General features: G+C 38.0%; 6 protein-coding genes across 13 annotated transcripts in view; 3 read left to right on the top strand and 3 right to left on the bottom strand.

Moving 5' to 3' along the window:
- The window catches only part of LOC132203133 (liprin-beta-1), a 33059-nt gene extending 28580 nt beyond the window's left edge, over positions 1-4479 (bottom strand). The window contains exons 1-2 of the mRNA XM_059630663.1: positions 4326-4479; positions 3299-3432 (exon numbers count right to left, since the gene is read on the bottom strand). Coding sequence (XP_059486646.1) covers positions 3299-3410 — 112 coding nt within the window. The 5' untranslated portion in view covers positions 3411-3432; positions 4326-4479. The remainder of the gene's footprint in view (positions 1-3298; positions 3433-4325) is intronic.
- A 1101-nt stretch (positions 4480-5580) lies between these two features.
- Positions 5581-10509, bottom strand: LOC132203395 (solute carrier family 12 member 9). Its single transcript, XM_059631165.1, has 16 exons — positions 10364-10509; positions 9863-10106; positions 9607-9741; positions 9409-9543; positions 9146-9351; positions 8888-9092; positions 8689-8834; positions 8509-8632; positions 8244-8451; positions 7993-8191; positions 7702-7944; positions 7501-7649; positions 7135-7447; positions 6979-7045; positions 6655-6829; positions 5581-6603 (listed from the first exon to the last, which is right to left on the bottom strand). The coding sequence occupies exons 2-16, from the start codon at positions 10080-10082 to the stop codon at positions 6408-6410; spliced, it is 2721 nt and encodes a 906-aa protein (XP_059487148.1). The 5' UTR covers positions 10083-10106; positions 10364-10509; the 3' UTR covers positions 5581-6407.
- Positions 10510-10537: 28 nt separating this feature from the next.
- LOC132203396 (single-pass membrane and coiled-coil domain-containing protein 4 homolog) lies at positions 10538-11345 on the top strand. Its single transcript, XM_059631166.1, has 2 exons — positions 10538-10822; positions 10885-11345. Exon 2 carries the CDS (start codon positions 10898-10900, stop codon positions 11087-11089), a length of 192 nt encoding a protein of 63 aa, XP_059487149.1. The 5' UTR covers positions 10538-10822; positions 10885-10897; the 3' UTR covers positions 11090-11345.
- A 276-nt stretch (positions 11346-11621) lies between these two features.
- On the top strand, positions 11622-13280 carry LOC132202943 (glutathione S-transferase 1-like). Of its 2 annotated transcripts, none has more exons than XM_059630300.1 (7): positions 11622-11782; positions 12099-12254; positions 12313-12371; positions 12444-12588; positions 12640-12751; positions 12808-13045; positions 13103-13280. In XM_059630300.1, the coding sequence occupies exons 2-7, from the start codon at positions 12111-12113 to the stop codon at positions 13113-13115; spliced, it is 711 nt and encodes a 236-aa protein (XP_059486283.1). In that variant the 5' UTR covers positions 11622-11782; positions 12099-12110; the 3' UTR covers positions 13116-13280. The 2 variants fall into 2 exon arrangements, with proteins under 2 accessions (XP_059486283.1, XP_059486284.1); XM_059630301.1 differs by lacking the exon at positions 11622-11782 and adding an exon at positions 11800-11931.
- Positions 13281-13361: 81 nt separating this feature from the next.
- Positions 13362-23521, bottom strand: LOC132202942 (serine/threonine-protein kinase mig-15). 7 transcript variants are annotated; one of them, XM_059630291.1, is made up of 22 exons: positions 23222-23521; positions 22816-22881; positions 22488-22544; positions 22390-22434; positions 22252-22332; positions 22140-22188; positions 21931-22083; positions 21394-21834; positions 21110-21241; positions 20657-20788; positions 20164-20494; positions 19917-20046; positions 19111-19638; positions 18208-18330; positions 18058-18117; positions 16344-16590; positions 16061-16287; positions 15830-15997; positions 15618-15767; positions 15451-15561; positions 15213-15401; positions 13362-15154 (listed from the first exon to the last, which is right to left on the bottom strand). In XM_059630291.1, exons 1-22 carry the CDS (start codon positions 23285-23287, stop codon positions 15071-15073), a joined length of 3570 nt encoding a protein of 1189 aa, XP_059486274.1. In that variant the 5' UTR covers positions 23288-23521; the 3' UTR covers positions 13362-15070. The 7 variants fall into 7 exon arrangements, with proteins under 7 accessions (XP_059486274.1, XP_059486276.1, XP_059486278.1 ...); XM_059630293.1 differs by having other exon boundaries at positions 16067-16287; XM_059630295.1 differs by having other exon boundaries at positions 16344-16554.
- A 217-nt stretch (positions 23522-23738) lies between these two features.
- Positions 23739-27113, top strand: LOC132203695 (DNA replication licensing factor Mcm7). The gene is made up of 11 exons (XM_059631638.1): positions 23739-24085; positions 24300-24400; positions 24453-24593; positions 24706-24830; positions 24884-25064; positions 25125-25262; positions 25316-25498; positions 25550-25847; positions 25900-26445; positions 26568-26668; positions 26733-27113. Exons 1-11 carry the CDS (start codon positions 24052-24054, stop codon positions 27042-27044), a joined length of 2160 nt encoding a protein of 719 aa, XP_059487621.1. The 5' UTR covers positions 23739-24051; the 3' UTR covers positions 27045-27113.
- The last annotated feature ends 54 nt before the right edge of the window (positions 27114-27167 follow it).

Raw genomic sequence — 27167 nt, 5'->3', positions numbered from 1 at the left:
AGATGCGCCCGACAGAAATATGGAATTGAGAAAAAGTAAATAAATTTATCCAGGCTTTTCATCTTTTGTGCTCGGCCAGCATATTTTAGAAGGCATTCATAACGTTGGCACTTTTCATTATTGTAGTTGCTAACACACCATTCTGATTCTGACTTCACCGCATTGTTGGGGTAATATCGCACGAGCGGCTCGTCATCAAACGCGTTGTTTCATTATTTGCGCAGGACGTGCCGGTCGGCCGACTGCTTTGATTGCGGATTATGTTCAGCGTTCGATAAAAAAAAAAATGAGCGGGCTTTCGGATTTTCCACCAGAAGCCTGGCGTTGCGCAATTCCAGTGTTCAAAGGGTTGTTTGGATTTACGCAACTACGGCGGTTCAGTTCTGGTTGGGCTGAATAATCACACTGCTGGTTTAATGAGGTCGCTATTAATCGAACTGTTGGCGCTGTGTGAAATGAGCCGTGCTTCGAAAAATTATTTGGTGCAAGGATTAGTGGGGATTACTTAATGAGTGGAAATTTTGAACGGTTCATATATCCAGAAATAGTTTTATAGAGTCCATGAATTCAAATCACCCTATCTCAAAAAATGCTGCGTGAATAGCAAACTATCTAATTAAAAAAAACTATTGAAATAATTTGATGTTTTGGAGGCACAAAGAAGAGCTATACTTAGCATAAATATGTTAATGAAGCGATCGGGCTTTTCCTCGTTGCAGAAAATTCTTTTTATTCAAAAGCAAATGCCATTTGTTTTTTAATAAAAACAATTTTCTGCAACGAGGAAAAGCCCGATCGCTTCATTTCCATGATCATCTCCTCGAGTGTCAACTTCTTCAAACAAACATAAATATGTTCTTTAAACTAGAATAAAAATTAAAGTAAAAATCATTAAAAACCTTTTTAATTATTTTTAGTTTTACAAAAGATTATGAAAAACAAAAATAATGAGAAATATTTTAAAACTGCACTTTTTAGCACTTTTTCAAGTATTTCTGTATTTCAAGAAAAAGAGAGTAATATTTTTGATTAATACTTAATCTTCTCACAATCAGTCAAATAGAAAATTGGAGAATTAAAATAAAAAGATATTAATTTTGAGTTGAATCAAAAACATAATTTGGCCTTAAACAAGACAGAAAATCAATTTTCAGCCTTTCAAAATCGAATTAAAGAAGCGTGAAATAAATTACATTATTTTCAGGTTGACCTAGGCTTTTGGTTTTCACATAATTACGAAGTGCAGCCTCCGGAAAATCACGGCACAGCGGTGAACCCCGGTGTTTATGGCCCTCCTTCCTGCGTGTGTGCTCGCTTTGCATTTTATGTGATAACAGGGGTCGTAAATTTCCTCTCGCGCTTTGTTTTCCTCCTCCACCTGTTCGCGTCGAGTTCAACTAAGCACGCAAACTGTGCACCCCTGCTCGGACCGAATGGCCCATCAAAACGGCAATTTAAGCGCACTAATCGCGACGGGCAATTAGCGAAACAAATTAATTGTACGCGTATATTTCATAAATTTGTTGGGAAGGAACGCGATAGTTAAATTTGCCTTCTCTCGTGCAGTAATTCAATCTGCACTCAAATCAAGCAGGGAGTAAAAGGAAAGGGGTGTCAGAGCCAGACACCATTCACCCTTGATTACCAACACTTGTGCAGAGATGACTTCTGATTTGCCGCCGTTCTTTCCTTGCCCCAGAAAGAAGAGGAGAAAGCAACGGGTGGATTCTTCAAACGGAGAAAAGGAACTGACGAATTTTTAGAACTTGCGAAGAGAGGAAAATTTTATTCAACCGCAAGCGCCACTGAATTGAATCTCCATTACCATTTGAAAACGATAGTGAGCTGGATTGTTGAAATAAAATATATTCAGTTTTCTCATTTTCTATTAAGATGACCTCAACCAAATTACTTGGATTACAATTATTTGATATTATTCATTATAAGAGGACAAAAAATTATGAAATGGGTTGATAATACGTTTTGCAGAAAATTACTACTTCACTATTAAATTATTCAATTACATTAAAATCATGGAAAATTGAAAAAAAAACTTTCAAAGTGAAAAAATAAATTATTAAACTGGACTAAGAAATATCAAATAACAAAATTTTAATATTCTTTAATCAGGGAGCATAAAAAGACTAGTACTGTAGGTTCTCTTGTAAGTCAAATTTTTGAGAAAAAATTTAAACCTCGTTAATTGATTTTAATATTTTTTTTTCTTTAAAGAATGAATTTTGAAAAAATTAAAAGACTTAAATTAAAATTAATGTAAATTTTAACTTAGAAAAAACTTTGATGAAATTTTTAATTAAATTTGAAAAAATTTAAATACTGCTATTAACGTTAAGGAAAAGATGCACATTTTTGTCCAGTCTCACCCTGTTTCTGCGTATGGCACATGAGGCACCACCAGCGGGCCATCCACTCGCCCCCGACGGCCACGATGGGGGCAGAGTCGGCAGCGTTGTTGTTGCTCTTGTCGTTGGCGCCGGCAGAGGACATGGATGGGTCACACCTGTTGGCCCACTGACTGAGTGGCGGCCAAGTGACCCGCTCCTCGCCCTGCCGCTGCCCCACCCCCGCCCACCCCAAAAGAACCGCCCTTGCGCACTCACAACCAGAAACAACCCCCACAGCATCCGCCAACGTTCCTCTAACTAAACTAATGGAAACTGCGCGTTGGAGAGATTTTGGCGCCAATGTTTACACACATTGCGGAATTAGCATGAATTATAAACAAAACCATTTTATTATTTCAATGTATGATAATTTTCTTTTAATCTAAATTTCAAATGGCTCATTTTTACCAAATTATTGATGTAAAAAAAAATTACCTGTTTTGCTTCTCCTCAGGCTTTTGACTCGAACGAAAATTCTCGGAACCATTTTTTCTGATAGGGTGGCTAACGACTGGCAGCTCTCGGAAAACTGTTCCTCTTTTGCGAGGCAAACAAATATATATGCCTATACTTTGCCTTCCTAACTGCGTTCTTCCTTTACCAGCAACAAAGTGATAAACATTTTCGGCAAGTCAACGACCAAACAACCTTCAGTTAAAACAAGCGGTGGCTCTTTCAGCCGCAGAAACCAAGCGAAATTCAAAACCATTGGGTATTGGATATATCGAATTGCAGCAAGTCGGTGTTGTTGGTGCACAAAGCATTTTTAATTCGCGTAACAAGGGATTAAGCCGGTCAGATTTCGCATCGGTAGTTGTGTGGGTTGACTTTTTGGTGTGTGCCAATGTGAGGATTATTGAGCAAGCAGGAAACAAATGTAAATCTGTGCTTACCGGAAATGATTCCGTCCATCTGCTGGAGGGCGGCTTCCAGCATTTTGCTCGCGTCCGTCAGTGGACTAGTGGCGGAAGACAGGGTTGGACGACCGTCGTCCAGTTTACCCATTTTTGCTCAAAGAAAAGAGCACCTGGAAAATACAAGAAAATTAATTAATAATTCGTCTAGCTAAATTTAAATTAAATAAATAAATATAAATTTGATTACTTTAATTTTATACATCAAATTGCAATATTTGGAATTTAGAAGAATTTTGTAATTTTTATAATTTTAAGTTGAAATATTATTAGTATTTTTTTTAATTGAGTAAACAAAAAAATCAAACAAGACTCTCTGAAGAAGATGGGGTCTTTCTGATCTCAAAAGTTATAGCTCTTTTCTAGTGATGCTACCTTTTTTTCAAAATTTTAATATTTCCTTCCTAACTAATTTTCGTCCTTGTAAAATTTTTGTAACGAATTGGACGACTTAAACAATAATAATTGAAGAAAGTTTCATGCGCAAGAGCGAATTTAATTTTTAAATGAAATTTATGACCAATTATTTTTTCAGATTTTGTCTAATAAATTGAATCTGAGCCAAGATAAATGTGATAAAGCAATAAAATATTCATTTAACAAAAATTGTCCAAATTATTACAGAAGATACTTTTGTAATTCGCAAATTATTCCAGAATATTACCAAAATATTTAAGAAACGCAACAGGTAGCATTTTAAGAGAGTCGTAGTTACTTCGGTGATGCGCATTTCCTTAAAGTTAGTGCGCAAAAAGGGCCAGACGCCAGACCAATTTTCCTCGATGATCAATGAGAGGAAAGCGATCAATTTATCTATTATTGATGGCAAAATGCCGCAGATAGCAATGGGGGAGAAAACAATCTGACTCTCCCTTGTTTGTTTGATTTTTGTCACCAAGCGGCGCGCGTCCCCCAGTCGAAATCTCCGGAAAAATATTGCAAATTGTTTTGCTCGCGCGAACAATTTCCGCACGTGCTCAATCTGGAAAAGCGACGGCGTGTTTACCTGTCAAAAATGGGTCGGAAGAAAAGCGCGACGTTCGAGTCACACGCACCGAGATAACACACTCCTCCTGCTACAAGACCAAATAAATACAAACACACGGAGAGAGACCCATTGAGTGCGCGTGTTGCCAGATTTTTTCGCCCGCCGTGGCCCTCGAAGGCGAGAGCGAGGTCAGGGCACGTGGAAATTGCAACAGCGGGCTTTGCTCAGCGCCCCCTGCTCGACGATCCACGAGTTTCTCTCCGGCGTTTAATGGGCTGTGGCGCGCTGTTTTCCCTCGGCTTGACACTACGATTAATCAAATTAATTGATTTCCGATCCGCTGGGCCAGGCAAAATGCGATTTTAATCAAGTGGGCCAGGAATAAAATATAAATAATTATGTATTCATTTTAACGTAAAAGTTTGGCGTGATGCAATTGATGAGAGGATAAATAGAAATATAATTTTACTAAATTTTATATTTTGACAAAATGTAGGAAAAATTGAAATTAAAAATACTAAAATACATATCTGATATTTTAAATTTTCATGTTGCATTTGTTTCGATAAAATTTTTTCAGTTTTGAAAAAAATCATAATCAGGGTGAATCCTTTGGGGTCAGTTGTCCTTTATATTTTTTCATTTTTTCTTTGCAACGAGGTTCGCCCGGTTTCAATTTTTCATGAATCCATTGTATTTATTTTTAATTTTTTAACTTATTGTAATCTGCCGTTTTCTGCGCTTATTATAAGGTTTCGAGAGAAAACTTAAGACAGCAATTCTGCAACATAAACAGTTGCAAGATACAGTCATAATTATTTAAGTTTTTTGTTTTAATTTTTTTAAACCTAGATTATGTATCGTTTTATACTTATAGTTCAGCAAAAACACTATTTTCATTGTTCATTAATACACTCCTAAATATTTTTTTTATTGTTATCATTTTGCTCATACTAATACAACTAAATAGTAAAAAGCTGCATTACTCAATTTAATGTGCAACATAATACTAGACTTTCTTAAAAAAAAAAATAATAATACGAGGATAATTATAAAAATTGTATTGTTCATTGTTACGATCTCACAACATGTTACATAAAATAGAAATATGAATATTTAACTGAGACCATCGTCTTTGTTCGATAGGTTACCTCCAGGGAATGCACCGAACCAACAAATTTATATTATTTATGATTCTATCATAAAAATAAATCCAAATTTTTTATTTTGGATAATTAAAATTATAAAAAAATCCCATTTTTTATTTACCAAAATTTTGAATTTCAGATATTCAGGCATGATAAATCAGCTTCAATTTATTGGAAAATATAATGATCTTTTTTATTTTAGTTCCGACAGGGTTCATGTGTCACATAAAGACCTCCTAGTGGCTATTTTGGAGTGTGTAGCACAATCTAAAATAAAATGGAACTTAATTCCATTTCATCACAGTGTAAATGGAAGAGATATCGGTGAACAGTGAAAGATTATTAATTGAGTCTAGTGGTACATATTGCTATAATATTCCTAAACAGAAATGGAAATATTTCATAAATTAAATTTAATATCTAGAAATTAACTTTGGATCAACTAACGAAGCTCTGTGGTGAAAATGAGGATGTATTAAAATAATAATAATAAAGCAATACTTCAAAATACAGGTAAACATATTTTGTGAGTGGGGAAATAGTTGAAAAGTATTTATAATATATTATTGAATTTACGCAAAGTTTTGGTTAAACGTGACATGAAAACATAGACACCTAGTCCGAAGCACATACAGTACACTCAGCAAAATCCTTCTTGTAACACATTAGACAGTAAGTCTTTAAAATTTGTATTAGAAATAATTAATTGTTTTTAATCCTGCTAAGTGGACATCAAAAAGTGCACATTCAGAGGAAACACATGTTAAAATATAAATTGGTCTTTAAACAGTTGTTACACAAAGTCTTATCGCAGAGAGTCTCGGCTTAAAATTTTGATAAAAATACGCATTCAACCGAACCAACACGCAGTTGTGGCTGAATAAAATATTAATTATTGATTTCAAATCAAGTCCTACACTCTTGAAATGCTCAAAACGCTACATTCAGGACGTCAAAGAGTGGTGGAAATCACAGCGCTCACTCCGCGCACCAGTATGGTTGGCGGCAGCCCTTGTGTCAGCTCGGTCAACAGGTTGAGATAAGCTTCTGCAACTGGACTCTCTCCGTGCACTGCGTCCGGAGGACTGGGAAGATAGACGAAAATAGCAGCACTGTGATCAGACTTCTGACGAATCAAGTGGTTGATCCTAAAAAGACCAAAATTGAAATATAAATTTTTAATTTTTGATCGTAATTACCCTTGCATGTGCTGGACCGTCGGAAGTGGAGGTGGTCCCTCGTGGCTCTCATTAGGGAACTCCCAAGAAACAGTGTGTAGTTGAGCCGAAATTCGCAGTTGCTGCAGCCAGTACTGCATTTTCCTCTCCGTCTGGTTGATGTCTGGCTCAATCTGAACCTCCTCCACTTGAGATCCTGAAATACATTTTTAATTCAGTATTCTTAAAGTATTTGTGCTTACGGCTTGGTCGACTAAAAATGGCAAAAAGCTCGTCAATCATGACTAAAAATTGTTAACGTGGCTTACATGACACAAGACGTTTTACAAATTTTAATTAGCTTACCTGATGGCAAGCCATCTCTGGGAGTGCACAGCATAACTCGCAACTTCAGTTTCTTCCAACTTGGCGTCTAGAATAATAAAAAAAAATATGAAAATTATTTTAATCATACAAAATTATAGTTGTTTACTATATAGTATATCATGTAATCTTAATCACCATATTGATAATGCAGGCTAATTGCAGCATAAAAAGACTGCTCTCATCAAAGGGATCCAGTTCTGATGGGTTGAAAAAGTTGATCGGCCAGACGTCAATGTAAGTGAAGTTGCTGTTTGACAGACTCGACTTGTCCAATGAGTGGAAATGTCTGCACAGAGCAACATTCTTCTGCAGCTTCAGAGTGTCGCAAATGATGCCAACATACTCTGAGTGTGTCAGCATTCGATTATTCTCATTTCGCAGGGTGAAAAGCGGTGCGCCGTTTGAGGCAATATTGCGGAAAGCCTCGCTTTGGTATGACGAGTCAGCACTAAAATTTATAAGTTTAGAATTTCCTTTTATAGAAGTTTGAAATATCAATACCTTGCCAAGAAGTCTCTGGGCTGACTGCTGTCGTAAAATCCAAGGACAATGGTGTTTGGTTTCATTGCTCCGAGCCCCGACAGACGCACCAAGTGTCGCATTCCCTCTCGAACAGAACGGGCCATTGTAAGCTCGACAAAGGCTTTAACCTTAAAAATTAAAATTAAAATTTGTTCTTTGAACAAAATGTACGTTTCTTACTTTCAAGTGATCAATTAGGGCTAACCAGTAGTCCGTCTCCTCAAGGGCAATGTCATTTTCGCACTCCTCGAGAGTGCCGATTTTGACGTGCCCCAAAACGTAAAGTCCTGACTTCTTCAGGTCATTTACAAAGTCAATTAGTGGACATGCTGAGCGAGGGCTTCCAACAAGCAGAAGCATTTGTGGCCTCCAGAATTTTACATGGGCCTTTCTTGAGTCAAGCAGCAATAAATATTTCCTAACCTATAAAACAATTTTTTTTTCTTTTCTCAAGTTTTATTTTAATCAAACCTGATGGAAGATTAAAGCTTGGGAAATGGATCCCCAGTTGGAAGCCTTAGCTGGCGAAAACAAGTGCAGAACAACCACAAGTAAAAGACAGAGCGCCAGTGAGCATGAAGCATAGACTGGATTAATGATGAACATCATGATCAATGTGCCGACCAGCCCGATTAGAGCAGTGTGCCATGTGAAATATTTGAATGATGGCCTGTAAATAAACTTTAAGCAAATTTTCAACTCTCAATAATATATTCACAAACCTGAAATTGGGAGCAGAAGCAAGTTCGAGCCCCAAACAAGCCAGATTCAAGGCCAGGTAAGAGAGCAGGAAAAGGACTGAATTGATCTGGGCAATCAAGTTGAGCGAGCCGATCAGGAGAATCAGCTGAACAGACACCCATGATATGATGACGGCGACCACTGGATTGTTAGCCCAGTTTCCCCTCACAACAACATTGAGCAGAGAACCTTAAAATATTTTCACCATTAAAATCATGTTCAAAAATTTAAAAAAATAAATTATACCAAAAATATTGTCTTTAGCAAGAGCTTCCAAAACCCTGCTTGAGCCAATCAGATTGCTGAGGGATGCCGAGAATGTGGCCATCAGAACTCCAATGACCACAAAAGGCGGCCACAAGTTTATGGGCTAATAATTTTATAATTATTTAGTTATTTCATTTTGAATGATAAAAAAATATTTACCTGCATAAAAATGTAGTCGTTCTGTAGAAGTTTGGGTGTGCAGGTGGCTGCAGTCAGAATGCTGATTATCACATAGCAGACGAAAGTAAATGCGACTGCCGACAGCGTTCCTCTTGGAATGCTCTTCCCTGGTTCTCTCAACTCCCCTTTAATTAAAATAATAAATTAATTTTAGACAAAATTGGCTTTATTGACAAACCTGACATGTTGGCCCCGGCCATGATGCCAGTGACGCCAGAGAAAAGCACACCAAACACAGCAGCAAAATTTGTCATTTCCCCGCCTGGGACCGTGTAATCGTTAACATATTGTGGCCACAGATTCGAGTACAAGGTTGTTGAATTCAACCCTGTATAACTGGCAGTAGAGTTTTTGAACAACTCGTTGGCGTCCGGTATCGGAATCTATTTAAGATTAAATAACAATTTAATTATACAAGAAAAAAATAGTTGTTTACCTCAAAAGATCCTTTGATGAAGAAACTGATGATGCTGGAAAACACGCAAATGCAGACGACTCCAAGCACTGCAACGCTGGTTTTTGCAAAGAGACCGGCGCCAATGAGGCACACGCCCAAATTGATCAAGTTGAGGACGGAGCAGTACAAAAAGCGCCACCAACGCCCATCGGGAATTCCAGAGCTGTCGACGCCAACCAAATAACCTAAATTAACAAATAAAATAATCAAAATGATCCTTACTGTTTAAAAATCTAATTTACCTCCTGCACTGAAATTATCGACAACCCCTTCAATGCAACCTGTGATGTACAGTGCACTGCTAACGATGTTAGCCACAAAGAACAGTGTGCCGATTGAGCCTCCAAACTCTGGGCCAAGAGTTCGACTGATCATGACTGTCATTTTCACAAAGAAATTATGTAATTTGTTGTTTAATAAAAATTAATTACAAAACATACAGTAAGCGCCTCCTCCCTCGACAGCTCCATTGGTCGATACTGCACATACTGAGGCGACGGTGAAGACCAAAATGCAATAAGCAATCAAGAACTGTAATAAAGTGGTCAATAATCCTGCATTTCCAACGATGAACCCTAGAAGACCACAAGAGGAATTATTATTGATCGATTTTTCTTTTATGAAAAAAATTCAAAAAAAAAAATAATAATAATTTACAGTAAATTAATATTTTTTTACAACTTTAAATTGACATACCAACTCGAAGAAAGAGTAAGGCGCTGAACATAGACAGGGCGACCGGGCTGAAAACTCCGGCAAAAGTGCCAAGGGTGTTGCCCTGGTTGGGCGTCTCAAAGAGACCCTGGAAACTGTGAAACAATCTCCTCTGATGGATAAGTGGAGATTTCTCACTTCTCGGTTCTCCGAAGCTCGCTGCATTTGTCGAATTGGTCGAGCCGATCTCGGGCGCTAACATGATCTTTTAAACTTATCAAGCGACCTGAGAAGCATTCAGAACAAAAGTGAAAATTAATTTCCGAAAGGAGAGCGAGCAGTGCGAATGTGTTCACTCGTGTGAATCACCGGAGCAGAGGCGGAATAACGTAATCAACGCAGCGCAACCCAAAATCATCATCCTCTTAATTCTTTAGTCCATAAAAAAAATAAACATTAAACGCGGAAATTCTGATCTATAGTTCACCATTAAAATCTGTAATTTAGTTAGAATTAAATGCAAATAACTGAAGGAGGACTTACTCGGACAAATTTTAAGGTGGAAATCACATCAAGGACGACGATAACAGAGCATTATTTTTACACCCACTGACAGGACCGCAAAAATGACAGCAAACCTCAGGCCGATCCAGCTGACTGTGAGTCACAGTTAGTTACGAAAAAGGCCACACCGTTCAACGCAATGTAAATTGTGGCGCTCGAGTCGCTGTTACGGGTTCAAAGGGTTGCGTTCTCTAGCCCGAGCATCTGGTCCTCGTAGTTTCGTTGTTTACAAATTTGCTGCCAGTGATACTGAAAGAACTGCCGATTCGACTGCCACGTGTCACCTCTAGCTGGCCGAATTATTTATTTCTTCATTGAGAGCTTCATTAGAGTTGGTTCTAATTTCTAATCAACCAAATTGTGAATTGATGGTACCGTCAACCCTGGGCGCTGACGTGTAACACGTATTTTCTACACATATTTTTCTTTTTGCAAAATGTATAATTATATACCTATTTTTGCTTAAATTTTTTATTGATTTTATTTTTAATTGATTTCAGAAATTGAGAAAAAATGCGTCAGTTAAAAGGGAAGGTGAAGGAGACAAACAAGCAGAAAAAGGAACGCAAGAAGGAATTCATGGAAAATAAGGAAAAGGTTTTCACCATTGTGGTACCAGTTGTCGCTGGCCTTTTCATGCTTTTGGTTGCCTACGTATATTTCAAAACAAGACCCAGAACTGTCGACATGGTGATGGAAGACTAATACGCAAGAATGGGCCAAAATGACAATCATGCTGGAAGATCGAGGATATATTATATAATTTGTTTTATTTTTACTTTTTCTTTAAAAAAAATTTGAAAATCATTTGTTGAATATTTATTGGATGGAATTCTCATTTTAAATTATATCTTTCTCTGTTCTCCATTGTTTGCACTTTGTTATGATGTTGCGTTGGGATTTTTCTCACTGGATTTTTTTTCAATAAAGATATTCAGATTTTATAAGATCTAAAAAATAATTGGCACAAATTATTTAAACCTTCTTTGTAAACATTTTTAATCTTTTTAATTAAAACATATTTTATGAAATTTTTGATCGCAGCTCGGTGACCATAAGTTTGAAAAAATTAGTTTAGATCTACCATGCTATATTATGCAATTTAATTTTGAACTTGAACTAGGATTTATTTAGAACTGCTATGGGAACCACTGCCATGCACTGCCACTAAAATCAAAAGCAAAACGTTGGCAACAGTGGGCATGCCTGCTGTGCCGGCTATGTTTCTATTCTATTGGCAGAATTTTGGCAAAACAGCAAGCAGTGTTTACTCGGTCACTGACATCTTTAGATTAGAGGAGCAGATAATTTATAAAATACTTGTTACTTAATTTGAAACCCGGCCAGACTTGAGAGAGGCACAGTCATCCGCAGTCTCCGCATTTTGCTGATAACAGAGTAAGCTGATGTGATAAATAAGTATCAGGCGATTCTGATTTTTTTTGTGCCCCTCATTTTATGTATGACTGCACGCGGCCACGCGCGCCTACAAATCGTCAATCAATAATTCACTGAAATATTACGTACTCACTTGGGTTATTAATTTTGTAATTATGAGATCTTTTTTATTTTCTTCATTCATTTTTTGACCTGCTTTATATATTTACCCATATTTTTATGCTATATCGTGTGCATCGTGCTGTACGCTGATAACTTGAAAAAAACTTGCGTGAATGCTTGCTGTTGCGACCAAAATTTTTAATAATGTTTTCAGAATTAAGGAATAATGTCATCGCTAGAAGTCTTCATGATGGCTGGCAGCCCTCCAAGCTCTGCAGTGCTGGCTCTTCTGGCCGAGATCAAAGTTCCGTTCCAATCAACTGAATTAGACTATTTCAATGGGGACCATTTGACTGAGGAATTTGCCAAGGTTTCTATTTTGTTGTTGCTCTTTTTGCTGTTATAAAAATATTTTTTCATTTTTCCAGCGCAATCCTCAAAAAGAGGTGCCCGTTATCAAGGATGGCGACTACGAACTGAGTGAAAGGTATATATATTATTTTGTATTAAAATAATTTTAAATGAAAATTTATTTTAAAATGCATTATTTTCTTTTCAGTGTGGCCATAATGCAATATCTTGCTGATGCTTATGGAGAAAATTTCCCTGACTTGTACCCAAAAGATCCGAAGCGCCGAGGAATTGTCAACCAGCGCCTGGCCTTCAACCTTTGCAATTTCTACGCCAATGTTTATGCCTTTACAGTATAAAACAAAATTGGTTTGATTAAATTATCTAAAACCAGTTTTAAACAGTTTGGGATAGTCTATGGAGGGGATGCTGAAAAAACCAAACCAGCTGTGATCAAATCCCTGCTGGTTCTTGAAACAATTTTGAAAGCCCAAGGAACTAAGTTTGCTGCTGGAGGTAAATAAAGTAAAAAATAAAATAATATGAGGCGAATTGAAAATGATTTTGAGTAGAAAACTTTACCATTGCTGACATTGGATTGCTTGCCACTGCCATTTGCTTGGACGCTGCTGGCTTTGATTTGAAACCATACCCCACAGTGGCCAAGTGGTACGATGAGTGCAAAAATCGCTCACCTGTGTGGGACACCTTTAAGACGTGTCGAGACGACTTGCACGACTTCTTCAACAACCCTCCGAGCAAGGAATTGATTGAAAAAGCAGTGAAAAATCGTGAGAAAAGCTTTGAAAAGTATGTAAATCAAACACTTAATTAAAGTAAATTATAATTTAAAATTATATTCCATAGGTCAGAGCTTTAATCACAGTTAACTGCAAAGTACCTAAATTGAGATGTGCAGGGGATTTTGAATCCGTCCGCAGTTAAAATTTGTAATGGATCAAGTCATTCCGCAAACAAAAGTTGTGTTTATTTGTATGATTTTCTGGTCAATAGATGTTCCTTCAAATAAAAACATCATTTCCGATACAAATTTTGAATTTAATTTTATAATGACGCTAGCATTACCTCCTAAAATTTAATCTTTTTGCAAATAAAAAAATAGTGGTTTTGGTTTCTTTCAATTTTATTCTTCAGGAGATTAACTATAATACAGTAAAAAATTCTGGGCTATTTTGATAATAAAATGATCACATAGATATTTCTGTTCAGAATATAATAATAATTGGTGTGCCTGTCACTACGACTACAATCATTGATCGCTTATACAAAATCAAATCTGGTATGATACTAGAGAAATTAATCAAGAGAATATAAATTGTAATTGTTAACGAAGACACACATCATCTTCTTCACTTTACATAATTAAGCTAGCATTTTCTCTAAAGAAAAACGCCACTTGCTTTGCTTGTTTTATAAATGCGCTGACATGTTTTCCTTGCGGAGTTTGTAACAAAAGATTCGGTCGGTGAAAAAAAAATACGAGTAATATATTTACAGATCCATTTCTGAAAAGACTTTTTGAAACATGTCTTACTAATATATTACTAATTACCTGGTGACTTACTACTTCTCATTGTTTTAGGAAATTTCATCAAAAAGCAAATAAAAAATTGAGCACATGTGAATGATATTCTGTTGGAAATAAGAACAGAAAGTGGTACATTTGTGTTTGTTTATGAGCTGTATTAATTTGTTTCTAACATGAGAAGTATGAGAATGTTGTATTATGAATAAGAAGAGTGGTGAAAAATGGGGTGGAGGGAGGTTTTATGAAATCTACGTCTTGCTGTTCTTCATTGCTACATTACATATGAAAGTAAAAAATGGCAGAATATTGCAGCTGGGAGAGAAATGAATTGGCTTAGCTTTTCACAGAGAAATATTTGTGTAGTGATATACTCTGGTCTCCCATGTGTAACCTGTAGTATTTTTCAATCAACGCGAGTACAAAACTTCCTAGTGAACTATTTGTTTAGAAAAAAACAACCTGCTCAGTTGAACGGTCAAGTTACAACTGACGACTTCGTCATGAAAATCAAAATCAGCATGCTGATATTTGCAATAAGAAAACTTATCGTCGAGCCTTTAAAACTCCCAAAAACTTGTGTGCTACATTATCATACTCCGTTCGTACAAAATAATGCCATTAAATAAGTAAGAAGAACAAAACTACACACTAGCGTATAATAGTGTTATTTATGATATCTCCTCTCCATTTTGCTCTTAAATTTTCACCAATTCCAAAATTTGTTAATAAATTTTATACGACATAATAGCAACAAATAAATATATAAAAAGTCATAAAAGAATGGCTTTCGTTACGCAACTAAATACAAAAGACACACTCATTGTTTAACTGTCACGTAATGATATATAATTGCAAAGAAGCTTCTCTGAATATTAAAGGCGGTCCTATTCATATGGAAATCAAGATAATTAATTCTTATTATTCACCAGTATTCATGTTGTCCAAACCCTCCGATATAAATGGAAACAGTCTTGATACAATTTAAAATATATCTTTTTTTCCAAGGGAAAATTAAATCTTTCCTGCAGGGGGTTTCTTTCTTCACCCCAAAAAAAATCTCTTTTGTGCTAGTTCGTAACATTAATTCTGTTCATCCCCAGATATTACAGTACTAAATAACTCAAATATTTAATTTTCTTTTCTTATTGTTAACTCATATTGTAATATTTTTGGTTTCCTTACATGACCTTTCTTTTGCTTGTTGCCAATATCCAAATAGAAAAAATACTTGATAAAAACTGCAGACGATTGTTTGGTTGGTTTGTTTGTTTACCTTGGCAAGCACTTCACCAGTTGGCCATTCCAGGTTTGTTCAAGGTCATGAAATAAATCTGGCACGAAGATCCACCCTTAGCCGAAGAAAAGAACACCTGAACAAATAAAATAATAATGTCTGAGAATATTCATAATGTTAAATTTTATCTTCACCTTGTCATTGCGTTCACAAAGGAACTTGAGTTTTTGGGCTTTTTTGTGCATAAACACGCCATCAAGATGACCTGACTCCACACTACGAATTTCAATGGCTTTGTTGCCCCAACCCATGATCTGACCAGTCCCAATGTATGCAACAGACGTTGGCATCTCGCCCCATTGCAAAACAATGTTTTTAGACACCTAGAAAAAACTTTTAGCTTGAGATATGACATGGTTATTTAAACTTCACCTTTCCATAGGTGTTCACATAGACACCTTCATTGTCGTAACAGAGCAGAAGCTGCATTCCATTTGAATTTGGCAAGGGAACGATACAGTGAGGTGATATCGGTCCTTGGGTCTGGCAAAAAATATGATTTTTAATATTTTTAACAAGCTAGAGGGCCTTGAACTAACGTGTTTTGGCATGTAGATATCATATACTGATGCAGAATCTAGGTCTACGGCGTGGAATCCGTCAGCAGATCCATAAATCACTTTAAGACGCGTGCCCTCCTCTACAGTTAAGTCAACCAGAAGTGGACGGTGCATGAGTTCTCCAAATGACTGCAAGAGGATTAACGTAAAAAATTGAATTCTCTGGAATTCTCTAATATAATGATTTATACCTTGAAAGCCATGAATTTGTGGTATGGCTTCGGAGCCCACGCGTAGATCTCTATTGATTCTTTCAAGGCTATCACAAGGAATTTGATGCGTTCATATTTGACAATTTTGAAATGAACAGCACCCTGTAGATCTCCGACGTTGATCCAGCCGTTACGCCGTTCCACTTGCTGCAAAAAATGAAAAAAATATATTTACATAAAAATTCTGCAATATATCAAATAACTATATACACTCACTTCACTGCCACCGTCAGTTCTGAGAATCTTAGATTTCAGCCACGACAGATAGTAGACTCTGACTCGATTTTTCTTGCCGGAGATGGTGACCAAAATGTTCTGGCCCTCTAGCACTTCCATCTGTTGGAATCTTCTGCGAGAAATGAGCTGGTAGACTTTGCCCTGGCCACTACGATCCAGGAGCATCAGCCCATTCTCTGTTCCAATCAACAAATTGACTCCTAAAGAAGATTGTGAATTAAAATTTAGATTTCAGATTTCAAGAGATAAGGCTTACCCCAAAGGGCAGCACAGAGGATTTCCGAGTTGAATCTTTTCTTATACTTGCGAATCTCAGGAGTGTCAGACAAGATTTCGTGCGCGGTGGGCGTCACATTGACGTTAACATGAGACTCTCTTCTTGATGCACCACCGGAGCCTGTGGTTCCAGTGTTTGTTCCAGAGCCACCAGCACCAAATCCAAAGGTCAAGAACGACCGCTGTTTCTGCTGAAGGTGGGGATTTTTACTCATAGCTTGCCGATACTGCAAAAGGAGACAAAATTAGATAACTCTTCTATTCTCTTCTCATCAGGGGAACAAACATTGCCTTTTCATTCAACAGATAGATTTAATTCTTGAGATATTATATACATTGGAGGGAATGCCAATTATATAAGGAAGCAAAATAACAAAATTCCATCAGTAAGAAAATAATTAATATCATTTTTTGGCAATGTTGCAAATATAATTAGCAATTTAGGTGCCAAAATCCAGTTAAGAAGTCCTGTTTTTCAAGAGGGAGTTATTTGTGACAAGCAATCAAGTGTATGAGAAAAAAGTGTTTGATATTCAAAGCAGGAAGAGATTTCATAGAAAATGATGGATTTTCAAGAATATTAATTTGAAATACTCTCATATTTACATTCATGTGCCAATCTACGACAAATCCATCATTTCAGAGTCAGCAAGGTGCCAACTTGGAGCTTGAGAAATAAAGAAGAAGAAACCCCAATGTATGTGCAACTTTCGCCACATGTTGTTGCACAATGAACAATGTGTTTCTTTCTGGACGATAAAATATATAAATGCAGCAAGACCTGGTTTAAATTTCTATTGTAATTTGAAAAAATCATGAGACAATGATACTAGTCTAGGAGAAAGATATATTGGTCTAATCGCTAGGTAGATTTTGTGTTGCACATACAACTATAGAAAAAACGAACTGTGTAACCTTAAGCATAAAAGAACGCCACACCAGTGCAAAAACACAAATCTGTCGACAATCAACCCCATTTCCTCACACAAACAAAGCAACTCCAATGGAGTTATGGGTTTTGATTTGCTTTGGGTGTGCGAGGAACCAATCTAATAGAGACAACAGCAACAAAAGAGTTTTGCACAACACAATGCCGTGGCTACTTTCATGTGGATTTGTGATGATACTCACTTGAACAAAAAGACACACCTTGCAGCTCCCCCTCATTAGTGTGGTGTGAAATGAAAAACCGTACCAAAGACAAAATATGATTAATAAAAATGACTCTCGGTTCCGGCTCTTTTTCATTTTTTTTTTTTCATTTCTTTTTCTTTTTTCAACTTTTAAATTTTTTTATCTTTGAAATAATTTAATTTACTAGAATTTTAGTAAGATATCTTCTATGCACAACCAATCAAAATCAGACTAGACTAATTGTTACAACACTAAAAGAGATGGTCAAAATGTTGATAAAAGCCGATTAATTGAAAACACATTGCACATAAAAACTGATGCACATTTCGGTAAAGAATGTAAGCAGGAAAAAGGAATGTGGCATACTGGATTCAGAGTGAAATTTGGTGTAAAAAGGGTGATCCATCTCTCACAAAGCAGTACGTAATTGTTTGTTTTGTGAGAAAGGGAGGATTTGAATTAACTTTGATTCAACTATGGAGAGGCACATAAGCAAATTATATATCTACATTTTAAACTCAAAAACAAAAAAACATTGTTGAAGTAAACAAAGCTCGTACCTCATCACTGGTTGACTTGTCCTGAGACCTCTGGTTTGGTGTGCCCGGACTTGGGGATGCCTGCAACAGATATTTAAAATTTTTAGTTTAATCAGAAATGTATAAAGAACAATTGTAAGTAGTTTTGTCCACAGAATCAAAGTTTTTTACCTGGGAAAGCAAATCTGGTAAGACTGAGCTGGTCCTCGAGCCAGGCGTGTTGAGTTGACCAGGAGACTCCATGCGACTAAAATCACCACCACTCATCCTTCCGCCAGCCATGTCGCCGCGTTGCTGCAGAGATCAAATGCATAATGTTTACTCTCAGTTAGAAAACACAGAGTGAAAATAGCTCATTGTCAACAAGGGAGTCCCTTGCGCTTCCATTATCAAAGATAAACATGAATAATTAATCACGGGTTGGTGACAAAATCAATATTCAGACACAACAGAACATTCAAATTACTTCACAAAACATAAAAAGTACGAACACAATAATTAAATTATAAAAAGTTGATAGAGTGTACAGAAGTTGGGTGTAGTAAAATAATGACTTTTGAGTGATTTCACAAGGGGCTGCTGTCGATTTTCCAAAAAGATCCTAAAGTGATTTTTTGGCGTGAGGACGATCGTAGATAATGTAATTTTGTTGTCCTGCGTGCAGAGTCGATCCTGTTATTTGAAAATTTCATTAATAACCCGGGACCACTCTTGTAAGATAAAAGATACTTGATGTGCATGCCAAGATGGAGTGTTGAAAACGCATTATTTTTTTTTACTTGAAAATAATGAAAATCAACATGAATAACAAGAAGTTGTGTTAACAGGAAAAGAAAAATTAGTGACAACAAAAACTGTTTGGAAATGAAAATGCAAAACGGAAATGCTTGTTAAAAAGAAAAGAACTCATAAACCGAGTGAAAAATTAAATCCTGAGTATCTTCTCCTCTTACCACAGCATTTCATAGTATTAGCAAATTGAAGCATTTAAAGCAGAAGATGGATCACAGTAGCGCCAGCAGGAAGTTCTTAAACGTTATCATGCTGACCCCTTTTCCTGATACTTGAACTGACCTTAGCACCACTTGACAGCTGGGAATCGGGGAAGGAGGAAAGTGCAACAAGTCCGTGTGTGCTGTTACGCCTACGCGACTTGAAATCTGCGGCGGCTGCTGCATTTTTGTCTGCAGCTGGTCTTAAGCCACCTCCACCGCCACCACCAGAACCGTTGCTCTTGTTCAACCTCCACGGAGATTCAGTTTGTTTGATTTGCTGCTGCTTCCTGAATTCAGTCAAAATTGGCTCTCCCTGGGTTGGTTGCTTGGCAACTCCAAAAAGGAGAGAAGATCTGTTCGGAAAAAGGTCAGACTTCTCACGCCGAAGTTTCAAATCGCTCTCGACTCTTCTGTGAGTGATAACAGGTGCTTCGGCAGAAGTCTTGATTTTTGGTTGATTTCTCGCAGACTCGATTCGACCATTGATGTCTTGAAAGAACTTGGTAAAATCCCAGTCCCGAAGCAACTTTTGCTCCTCCGTAGTTATTGACGGTTTTTTTAAAGCAGAAGCGGAAGCAGCAGCAGCGGCGGCGGCAGCAGCAGCTTTCTATGGATTGCATTTAGTTGTCAAACCCTTTCAGATTACATGTGGCCACCTCGGGAATTAGAACACTGAACTTGTGTGTTTAAAGTGACAGATAATTTTATAAATGAATTAAATAATAATTATAAAACGTCGTGCATCAAAATGCAACAAAGAGAATTAATCACTGAAATAATGAACTAAATACACGTGGTAGAAAAAAATTTAGAAGAAAATCTTCACTGTCACCTATTATGTACAATGAACACTCACGACCAAATGCATTTTCAAGTCACACTTACCCTCTTGTGGACCAGGGTGCGTTCGCCACTTTCCTCATCGTCAGGTGTAGGAGGAAGAGGTCTATTAGGAGCACCTCCACTCGGGACTGGCGCTTCGTGATTGGAAGGTCCTTGACCATTTTCACCAGGCCTGAAACAAAAAATTGAAACATTTTGTAGAAAACTGACTAACCAATTTATTTGGGCAAAATATTAAATGCTTCATAATTTTTCACAATGATATTGTAAAGATTACAGTTCTCCTTACAAAGGTTTTGGAGGGTCACTAGCCAAAAGAGTGCCGTCATTGTGGACTCGACCGTCTTCCTCAGCATCTGAATCACTGTCTGGCTGATCTAGCACATTGATTGACTGCTGGTTTGAAGAGCTGGGGTGGTGCGCCGAAGGACCACTCGGCTGATGGATTTTTCCATTTGGCCTGGCGGCTGCACCCAACTCGTTGAGCTGTGCAGCCAAAGCATCCAGGTCTGTTGGCTTGAACAGCTGAGAACTCCTCTGAGGCTGCTGCTGTCGCTCCCTTTGGTCGTCTCTTGGGGGCAAAGGCAGTGGTCGTGACGGTGGTTGTGGATCTGGAACAACTGATAGCAAATGTAAATTCTTCAAAATCTTTAACATGCAGAGTCTGGCTCCTGGGCAGGCCCATTCTTGATTCTAGCAACATGCTCTAATTTCACATGCCACATCAAAAATGAACTAGTTTGAATTACTATATGCACACTTGTATTTCTTTGTTAACGTACCGATGAGTCTCTGTGGAAGGGGAGGCCTGGCAGGTGGGCCAGGGTCTGGAATTTCCTCCCGCTCCCCTTTTTTGCTTCTCTCCCTTGGAATGGGCTGGATAGCCTCCCTCTCACTTTGCGCAATGGCCCTTCCTTCCTGTAACACCAAAATCAAATCCTTAGAATTTGAAATTTGCATAAACATAACTGCATAAAATGCAGAAAAATATTGTAAAAATCGGTTAATAACTGGAGCAAGGTTATAAAGATTAAGGAAACAAGGCCAAGATTTATGGTTTAATAATGCAGTATTTGTATTGCAAAAAGTTTTAAAAGCTCATACCCAACAGGTCTGATTAAGGCCTTTTGTCTTTAGGGCCTGGTGATTAATGTTGGCAAATAACATTATCTTTATCTAAACCACTTTGGGCAATTTGCAAGATAATCCAATAACTTAGAAGGTCAGATAAAAACTTGCCTGGATTTGCTGAAAGTTTCTCCTTAGAGTATTATCACCAGGAGCTTGAACAATAGACGACGGTTCACCAGCCATAGCTGGCTCATCTTCCTCGTTTTCAGATCCACTGTAGCGATAATCATCTCTCTCTGCAAATAAAGAAAATAAAATCAAATTTATTAGTAAAGTAGCAATACCTTAAAAATAACAAAGAAGGGTGAAATTAGATTATTAAGAAATTATAAATGCTTCTAAATAATTGATTGAAGATTACAATCAAGTTAAACAGATTTGTAGCTACCTTTCTCCTTCTTGCGCTTCTTGCAGTGATCAATGTGGTCTTTGAGCTGAATCCTGACTTGACGCTCAGTCGGTTGATCTCTGATGAAGGGGTGCTTCAGCAGCTGTTCTGTATAGGGTCTCTGGTGGTAATCCTTGACCAAGACTGTCTCGATAAAACTGTGAAACTTCTTCGGCCACTTTTTGGACCGTAGTCTTGGTGGAGGGTTTCTTGGGATCAGAAAGAGGGCACGCATAGGGTGTAGGTCACAGAGAGGAGGTTGAGACTCGGCCATCTCGAGAGCAGTGATGCCAAGAGACCAAAGGTCAGAACGATTGTCATAGGTGGCGTCAGAATTTTCTTCGCACGCGATCACCTCAGGTGCCATCCAGTAAGGTGTTCCAATAAAGGTGTTTCTCCTGCCAATGGTTCGATCAAGCTGAGCACTGACACCAAAATCAACTGAAAAGGAGAGGAAGAATTAAAAACTGTGCAATTTTAAATCTGTAAGAAACATGCAATTTTGATTTTTAGAAAACTTGATTATTCATTACTCACCAAGTTTGACTTCTGCATTGTCGGTGAGCAGAACATTCTGGCCCTTGATATCGCGGTGGATAACTTTGTTGCTGTGCAGATAGCTAAGACCTCTAAGAATCTCACGACAAATGTAAGCAATCCACTCTTCTTTTAAACTTTGGCCTTTGGTAGCTGAAAGTTCATTGAAAAATTTAATTTTTGTCAAAAGAAAATTCAATTTGTTTTACATTTGACAAGATCTGTGACTGAACCAGCTCCGCAATATTCCATGACCAACTGGAAATTAAATGCCGCAATTTATAAAAACCCATCATACTATATTTAGACTCTATGACTCACCCATAGCTGGTCATCTTTTCCTGGTGGGCTTTTCTTGATAAAAGCACCATAGTATGTGGCAATATTTCGATGGTTAGAATACTAAAAACAAAATAAACCAAATTTATCTCCAAAAATGAATTTTTTTTAAGAACTCACCTTTTTCAGTACGTTGATTTCTAACTTTATTTCTTCTTCCTCATCCTAGACAAATTAGGATTAAAATACCAATTTACGTAAGTTCAAAAATTCCCTACCTCTGTGACGTCCATAACCTTAATTGCAGCCAATTGGCCAGTCTTTGTGTGACGTCCCTGCAAAAAGGCATCACATTGTTAATAACGGTTATTTTTGTATCAGTGCAAATGCCGCTTATGTTTATTTAGAGTTTGCAAGCCAATTATCAAGCCACTGCATGCAAATCGAAACTATAATTATGCGTATTTATGCATCCACATGTGACAGATGAAAGTCTTTATTGATATCGCTCGTGACATCGATAAAAACTGCAGAGCTATTATTTCCTTATGTATTTCTCTTGGCATGACTAATGCAATAGATGTGCGCATTTAATTAATCCTTTACCTTGTACACTTGTCCATACGTTCCATTGCCCACGACTTCTATCAACTCAAATATCCCAGCCGGATCCTGTGAAAAAGATAAATGAATCACTTTTAATTTGTGCAAATTAAAAAAAAAAATTGGCATTCCGCCCAAAAATTTGTTCGAGAAATAATTTTTTTTTCAAACGCTTAATCAATTCAATGAAAGCTTCAATTAAGGGAATAAGAATTGCTTCAGACTCATGAATTCATTCATAGTAAACACACCCAAAAGCAGACAAAAACAATGGAGTCATTTAAACGGGCCCGTTCCCATGGCAAACAATGCGACCGAATTTTCCCGTGAAATTTCACCTCGGCGCCAAGTTATGCCCGCCGAAGAGGAGCAAAATAAAAAAGGCGAAGTTTAGGGCCGAAATTCTTACCTTCAGGGCACTGAGGTCGATGTCATCCAGCGAGCAATTCACACTCGGGGCTAGATGTTGCGCCATCTTGAGCTGCGGTCCACTGACCTGTCGCTCTTGTCAAAATTATCCGCAAATCGCCCAGCAAAACAAAAACGCTGCTCCGGACTTGTTGGGCATGCACACCATTTAACTAAGTTGCTTCGCTGCTATCTTCTCGACGCACTCATCGTTCTTATCATTCATAAAATGAGATCAAGACGAGAAATCATCACCTCCCCGTGCGAATGTTTCAGTAAAATTCTCAGCACGATCACTAACACTGGTGCCAACCAAAGGACACTTCCTTCACAAAACACATGCCACTGAACGTTTTTGTTTTTTATTTTTTGACAATATATAACTATATTTCACATTATAAATGACATATCAATGCAGATAATTGATTTTTGTCACTTAAAATTTTTTTAATGACGATGTGAATGTTTAAAAAGTTTTTGTAAAGTTGTAAAAAATCTAGATGACGTCATAGTAAAATTAGTCGCTCTCCACCCCAAAGGCAACAGTGCTTTATCGTCAATTTGCAATTTTATACAGAATTTTCAAGTATTTTCAATTGCTTCTTAATCATTTGCGTAATTTAAGCATTTTCCTGTAATATGCGGCCGAATTTTGCCTTTCTTTATACAAGAAACTCGTCTTTTAAGTTTGCTTGAAAACTTGGCAACGTCCTGTTTAAAGACCACCTCTCCCCTGCGCCGGTTCCCGCGCAATTGTTGGCCGCCGCTTGTCGAAGTTGCCTGGAAAGCAACAGTTTTTCTCCAAAGACAACCAACAAATTTTGTGGAAAAATGGCTCACGGACACGATTATGCTAAGGAAAAAGGTAAAATTACGCTTTTCTGTTATACATGCACTGAAAATCCATAGTCCCGTCGCAACGCATTAGTTTTGTGACAGCATTAATAGCTGCTGTGAGATGGACCGATAGACCTAAATAACGCTGTGCGGCTTTGATATGGCTAATTATTACTGTGGCAGCACTAATTAAGACTCAAGTGTGGAAAATTGAAATTTAAAACCCTTTTTAAATTTTATAGATCTGCTTCGGAGTTTCCTTTCGGAATTTAACGTTCAGGAGGGCCGTCGGAAAGTCTTTAAATATGTGGACGCCATGACCCAACTTGCTCATCGAGAGGCGGTATGTATTCATATTTATCATGCCTGAATAATTTTAAATGTGGTTTACACAGGTTTCTATCGAGGTGGATCTTGATGATGTTAACCAGTATAACCCAGATCTGGGCGAAGCCATCCAAGAGAACACCCGTACTTATGTGAAGCTCATTTCCGACATTGTTTTTGAGATGCTACCCACCTTGAAAGATAAAGATGTAAGAGAAAATGTTTAATTTTATTTAAAAATAGTATTAAATTTGTAATAATCTGCTTAAACCATTCTTGGTTTTATTACAAAGAAATTCATTGTGCTATTTCCTATTTCAGGTGCCTTGCAAGGATGCATTGGATGTGTACATTGAGCATCGTTTGATGATGGAGCAGCGCCTTCGTCAGCCTGGAGATGCTCATGACCCTCGCAACCAATTTCCTCCAGAGCTCATGCGCAGATTGTAAGAATTGCTAAAAGTAGTTTTACTCGAATAACTATTCATCTGTCCTTCAGTGAGGTTTTCATCCGCAACCTGTCAAGCGCTAAAGCTGTGCCAATCCGCCAAGTCCGAGCTGAGCATGTAGGTTCGCTTCTGACGGTTCGAGGAATTGTGACTCGCTGCACTGAGGTCAAACCCATCCTGGTCGTTGGCACCTACACCTGTGACCAGTGCGGTGCTGAAACCTATCAACCAGTAAGGATTATTTCAGATTATTTTAATTCTCAAACGAATCGAGTTTAATTTTTTTTTCAGGTGAAATCACTTTCGTTCATGCCTTTGGTCAAGTGCCCGAGTGAGGAGTGTCGCGTGAACAGATCTGGTGGACGCCTGACCCTGCAAACTCGAGGCTCAAAGTTCATCAAGTTCCAGGAAATCAGGATTCAGGAACATGTAAGAAAATTAAAAATTATCCTTTGTTAATTTTTACAATAACCATCATTTAGAGCGACCAAGTTCCGGTTGGCCACATTCCTCGTTCTCTAACCATTTACTGCAAGGGTGAAATTACTCGCCAGTGCTTGCCAGGAGACCACGTTGCCGTGACTGGCATTTTCCTTCCCCTGCTCAAGACTGGGTTCCGTCAAATGGTCCAGGGACTTCTTTCTGAGAACTTCCTAGAAGCTCACGTAATCCGTAAAGATTTTTAGCAATGAAATAGATCTAAATTTATTTTGTAGAGAATTGTGCGTCTGACAAAAACTGACGAGGAAGAGCAATCAAGGACCGAAGTCACTGAGGACGAGCTGAAGGAGTTTGCTGGACGCAACTTCTACTCTAAGTTGGCCGGCAGCATTGCACCAGAAATTTATGGACACGAAGATGTGAAAAAGGCCTTGCTGTTGTTGCTCATTGGAGGTGTAAATCAGAATCAGGGAGGAATGAAAATCAGAGGCTCCATCAACATCTGCTTGATGGGTGATCCAGGAGTGGCCAAGTCGCAGCTTCTCAGTTTTATCGATCGTGTTGCTGTCAGAAGTAAGGAAAATTAATGTTTGCATAAATTACAGTAAATTAAAATTAATTTCAGGTCAATACACTACTGGTCGAGGCTCGAGCGGGGTTGGTCTGACAGCTGCCGTAATGAAGGACCCTCTGACTGGCGAGATGACCCTTGAAGGTGGCGCTCTTGTCTTGGCTGATCGTGGTGTCTGCTGCATTGATGAATTTGACAAGATGGCTGATGCAGACAGGACAGCCATCCATGAGGTGATGGAGCAGCAGACCATCTCGATTGCCAAGGCCGGCATCATGACCACCCTGAATGCCCGAGTTTCCATCTTAGCTGCTGCCAACCCTGCCTATGGTCGCTACAACCCTCGTCGTACTATTGAGCAAAACATTCAGCTCCCGGCTGCTTTGCTATCGCGTTTTGACCTACTCTGGCTCATCCAGGACAAGCCTGACAGAGACAATGACCTTCGTCTTGCTCAGCACATCACCTTTGTCCACCAGAACAGCAAACAGCCACCACAGCAGTTCACCCCGATTGACATCAAACTAATGAGGCGCTACCTGGCACTCACCCAAAATGTTAGCCCGACCATCCCTGTTGAGCTGTCTGAATATATTGTTGGTAAGTGACAGAAAAATTAAAAAATTAATGAAAAATGCTTGTAAAATTACACACCTACAAGTGTTGGATTTATTTTTCTTTATCCTTTCAATTTTTAAAGTTGTTATTAATTTCTACAACAGACGCATATGTGGCGCTTCGTCGAGAGGCTCGTAACAACGCTGACATGACCTTCACTTCTCCTAGGATCCTTCTCGGCATCGTTCGTTTGTCCACTGCTTTGGTGAGTTAAAAGCTTCAACTGAGAATTAACTTTTGGAACACTTGTAATTAATAATTTTTCACAGGCCAAGCTGCGTCTCAGCGAGGAGGTAGAAAAGGCCGACATTCAAGAAGCACTGCGTCTGATGGAAATGTCCAAGGACTCCCTGAACCAGCAGCCTGGTCAAGGCACCAGACCTCGAAGCTCCAGGGACCGTATCTTCGCCATCGTCCAAGAGCTGGCCGGCAACGCCAAAACTGTTAAGATGGTTGACATTATTGAAGCGTGCACCAACAAAGGTTTCAAGCCTACGGAGATTGACGAGACTGTTGAGGAGTACGAGGAGCTCAACGTTTGGCAACTCAACCAGACCAGGACCAAAATCACATTTGTTTAAAGTTAACTTAATTTTTAATTATCACATAAGGTTTTGACAGTAAAATAAAATTTGCCTTTGAATTTTTAATTTTGCATTACATTTTATTGCGATAATGATCATTGAAGAAATGATATTCCATAT

Source organism: Neocloeon triangulifer, unplaced genomic scaffold, assembly GCF_031216515.1.
Source record: "Neocloeon triangulifer isolate White Clay Creek 2 clone unplaced genomic scaffold, ASM3121651v1 ptg000017l, whole genome shotgun sequence".
Lineage (NCBI taxonomy): Eukaryota > Metazoa > Arthropoda > Insecta > Ephemeroptera > Baetidae > Neocloeon > Neocloeon triangulifer.
Note: the sequence above shows the minus strand (reverse complement) of the source record. Positions and strands in the feature narration are given on the sequence as shown.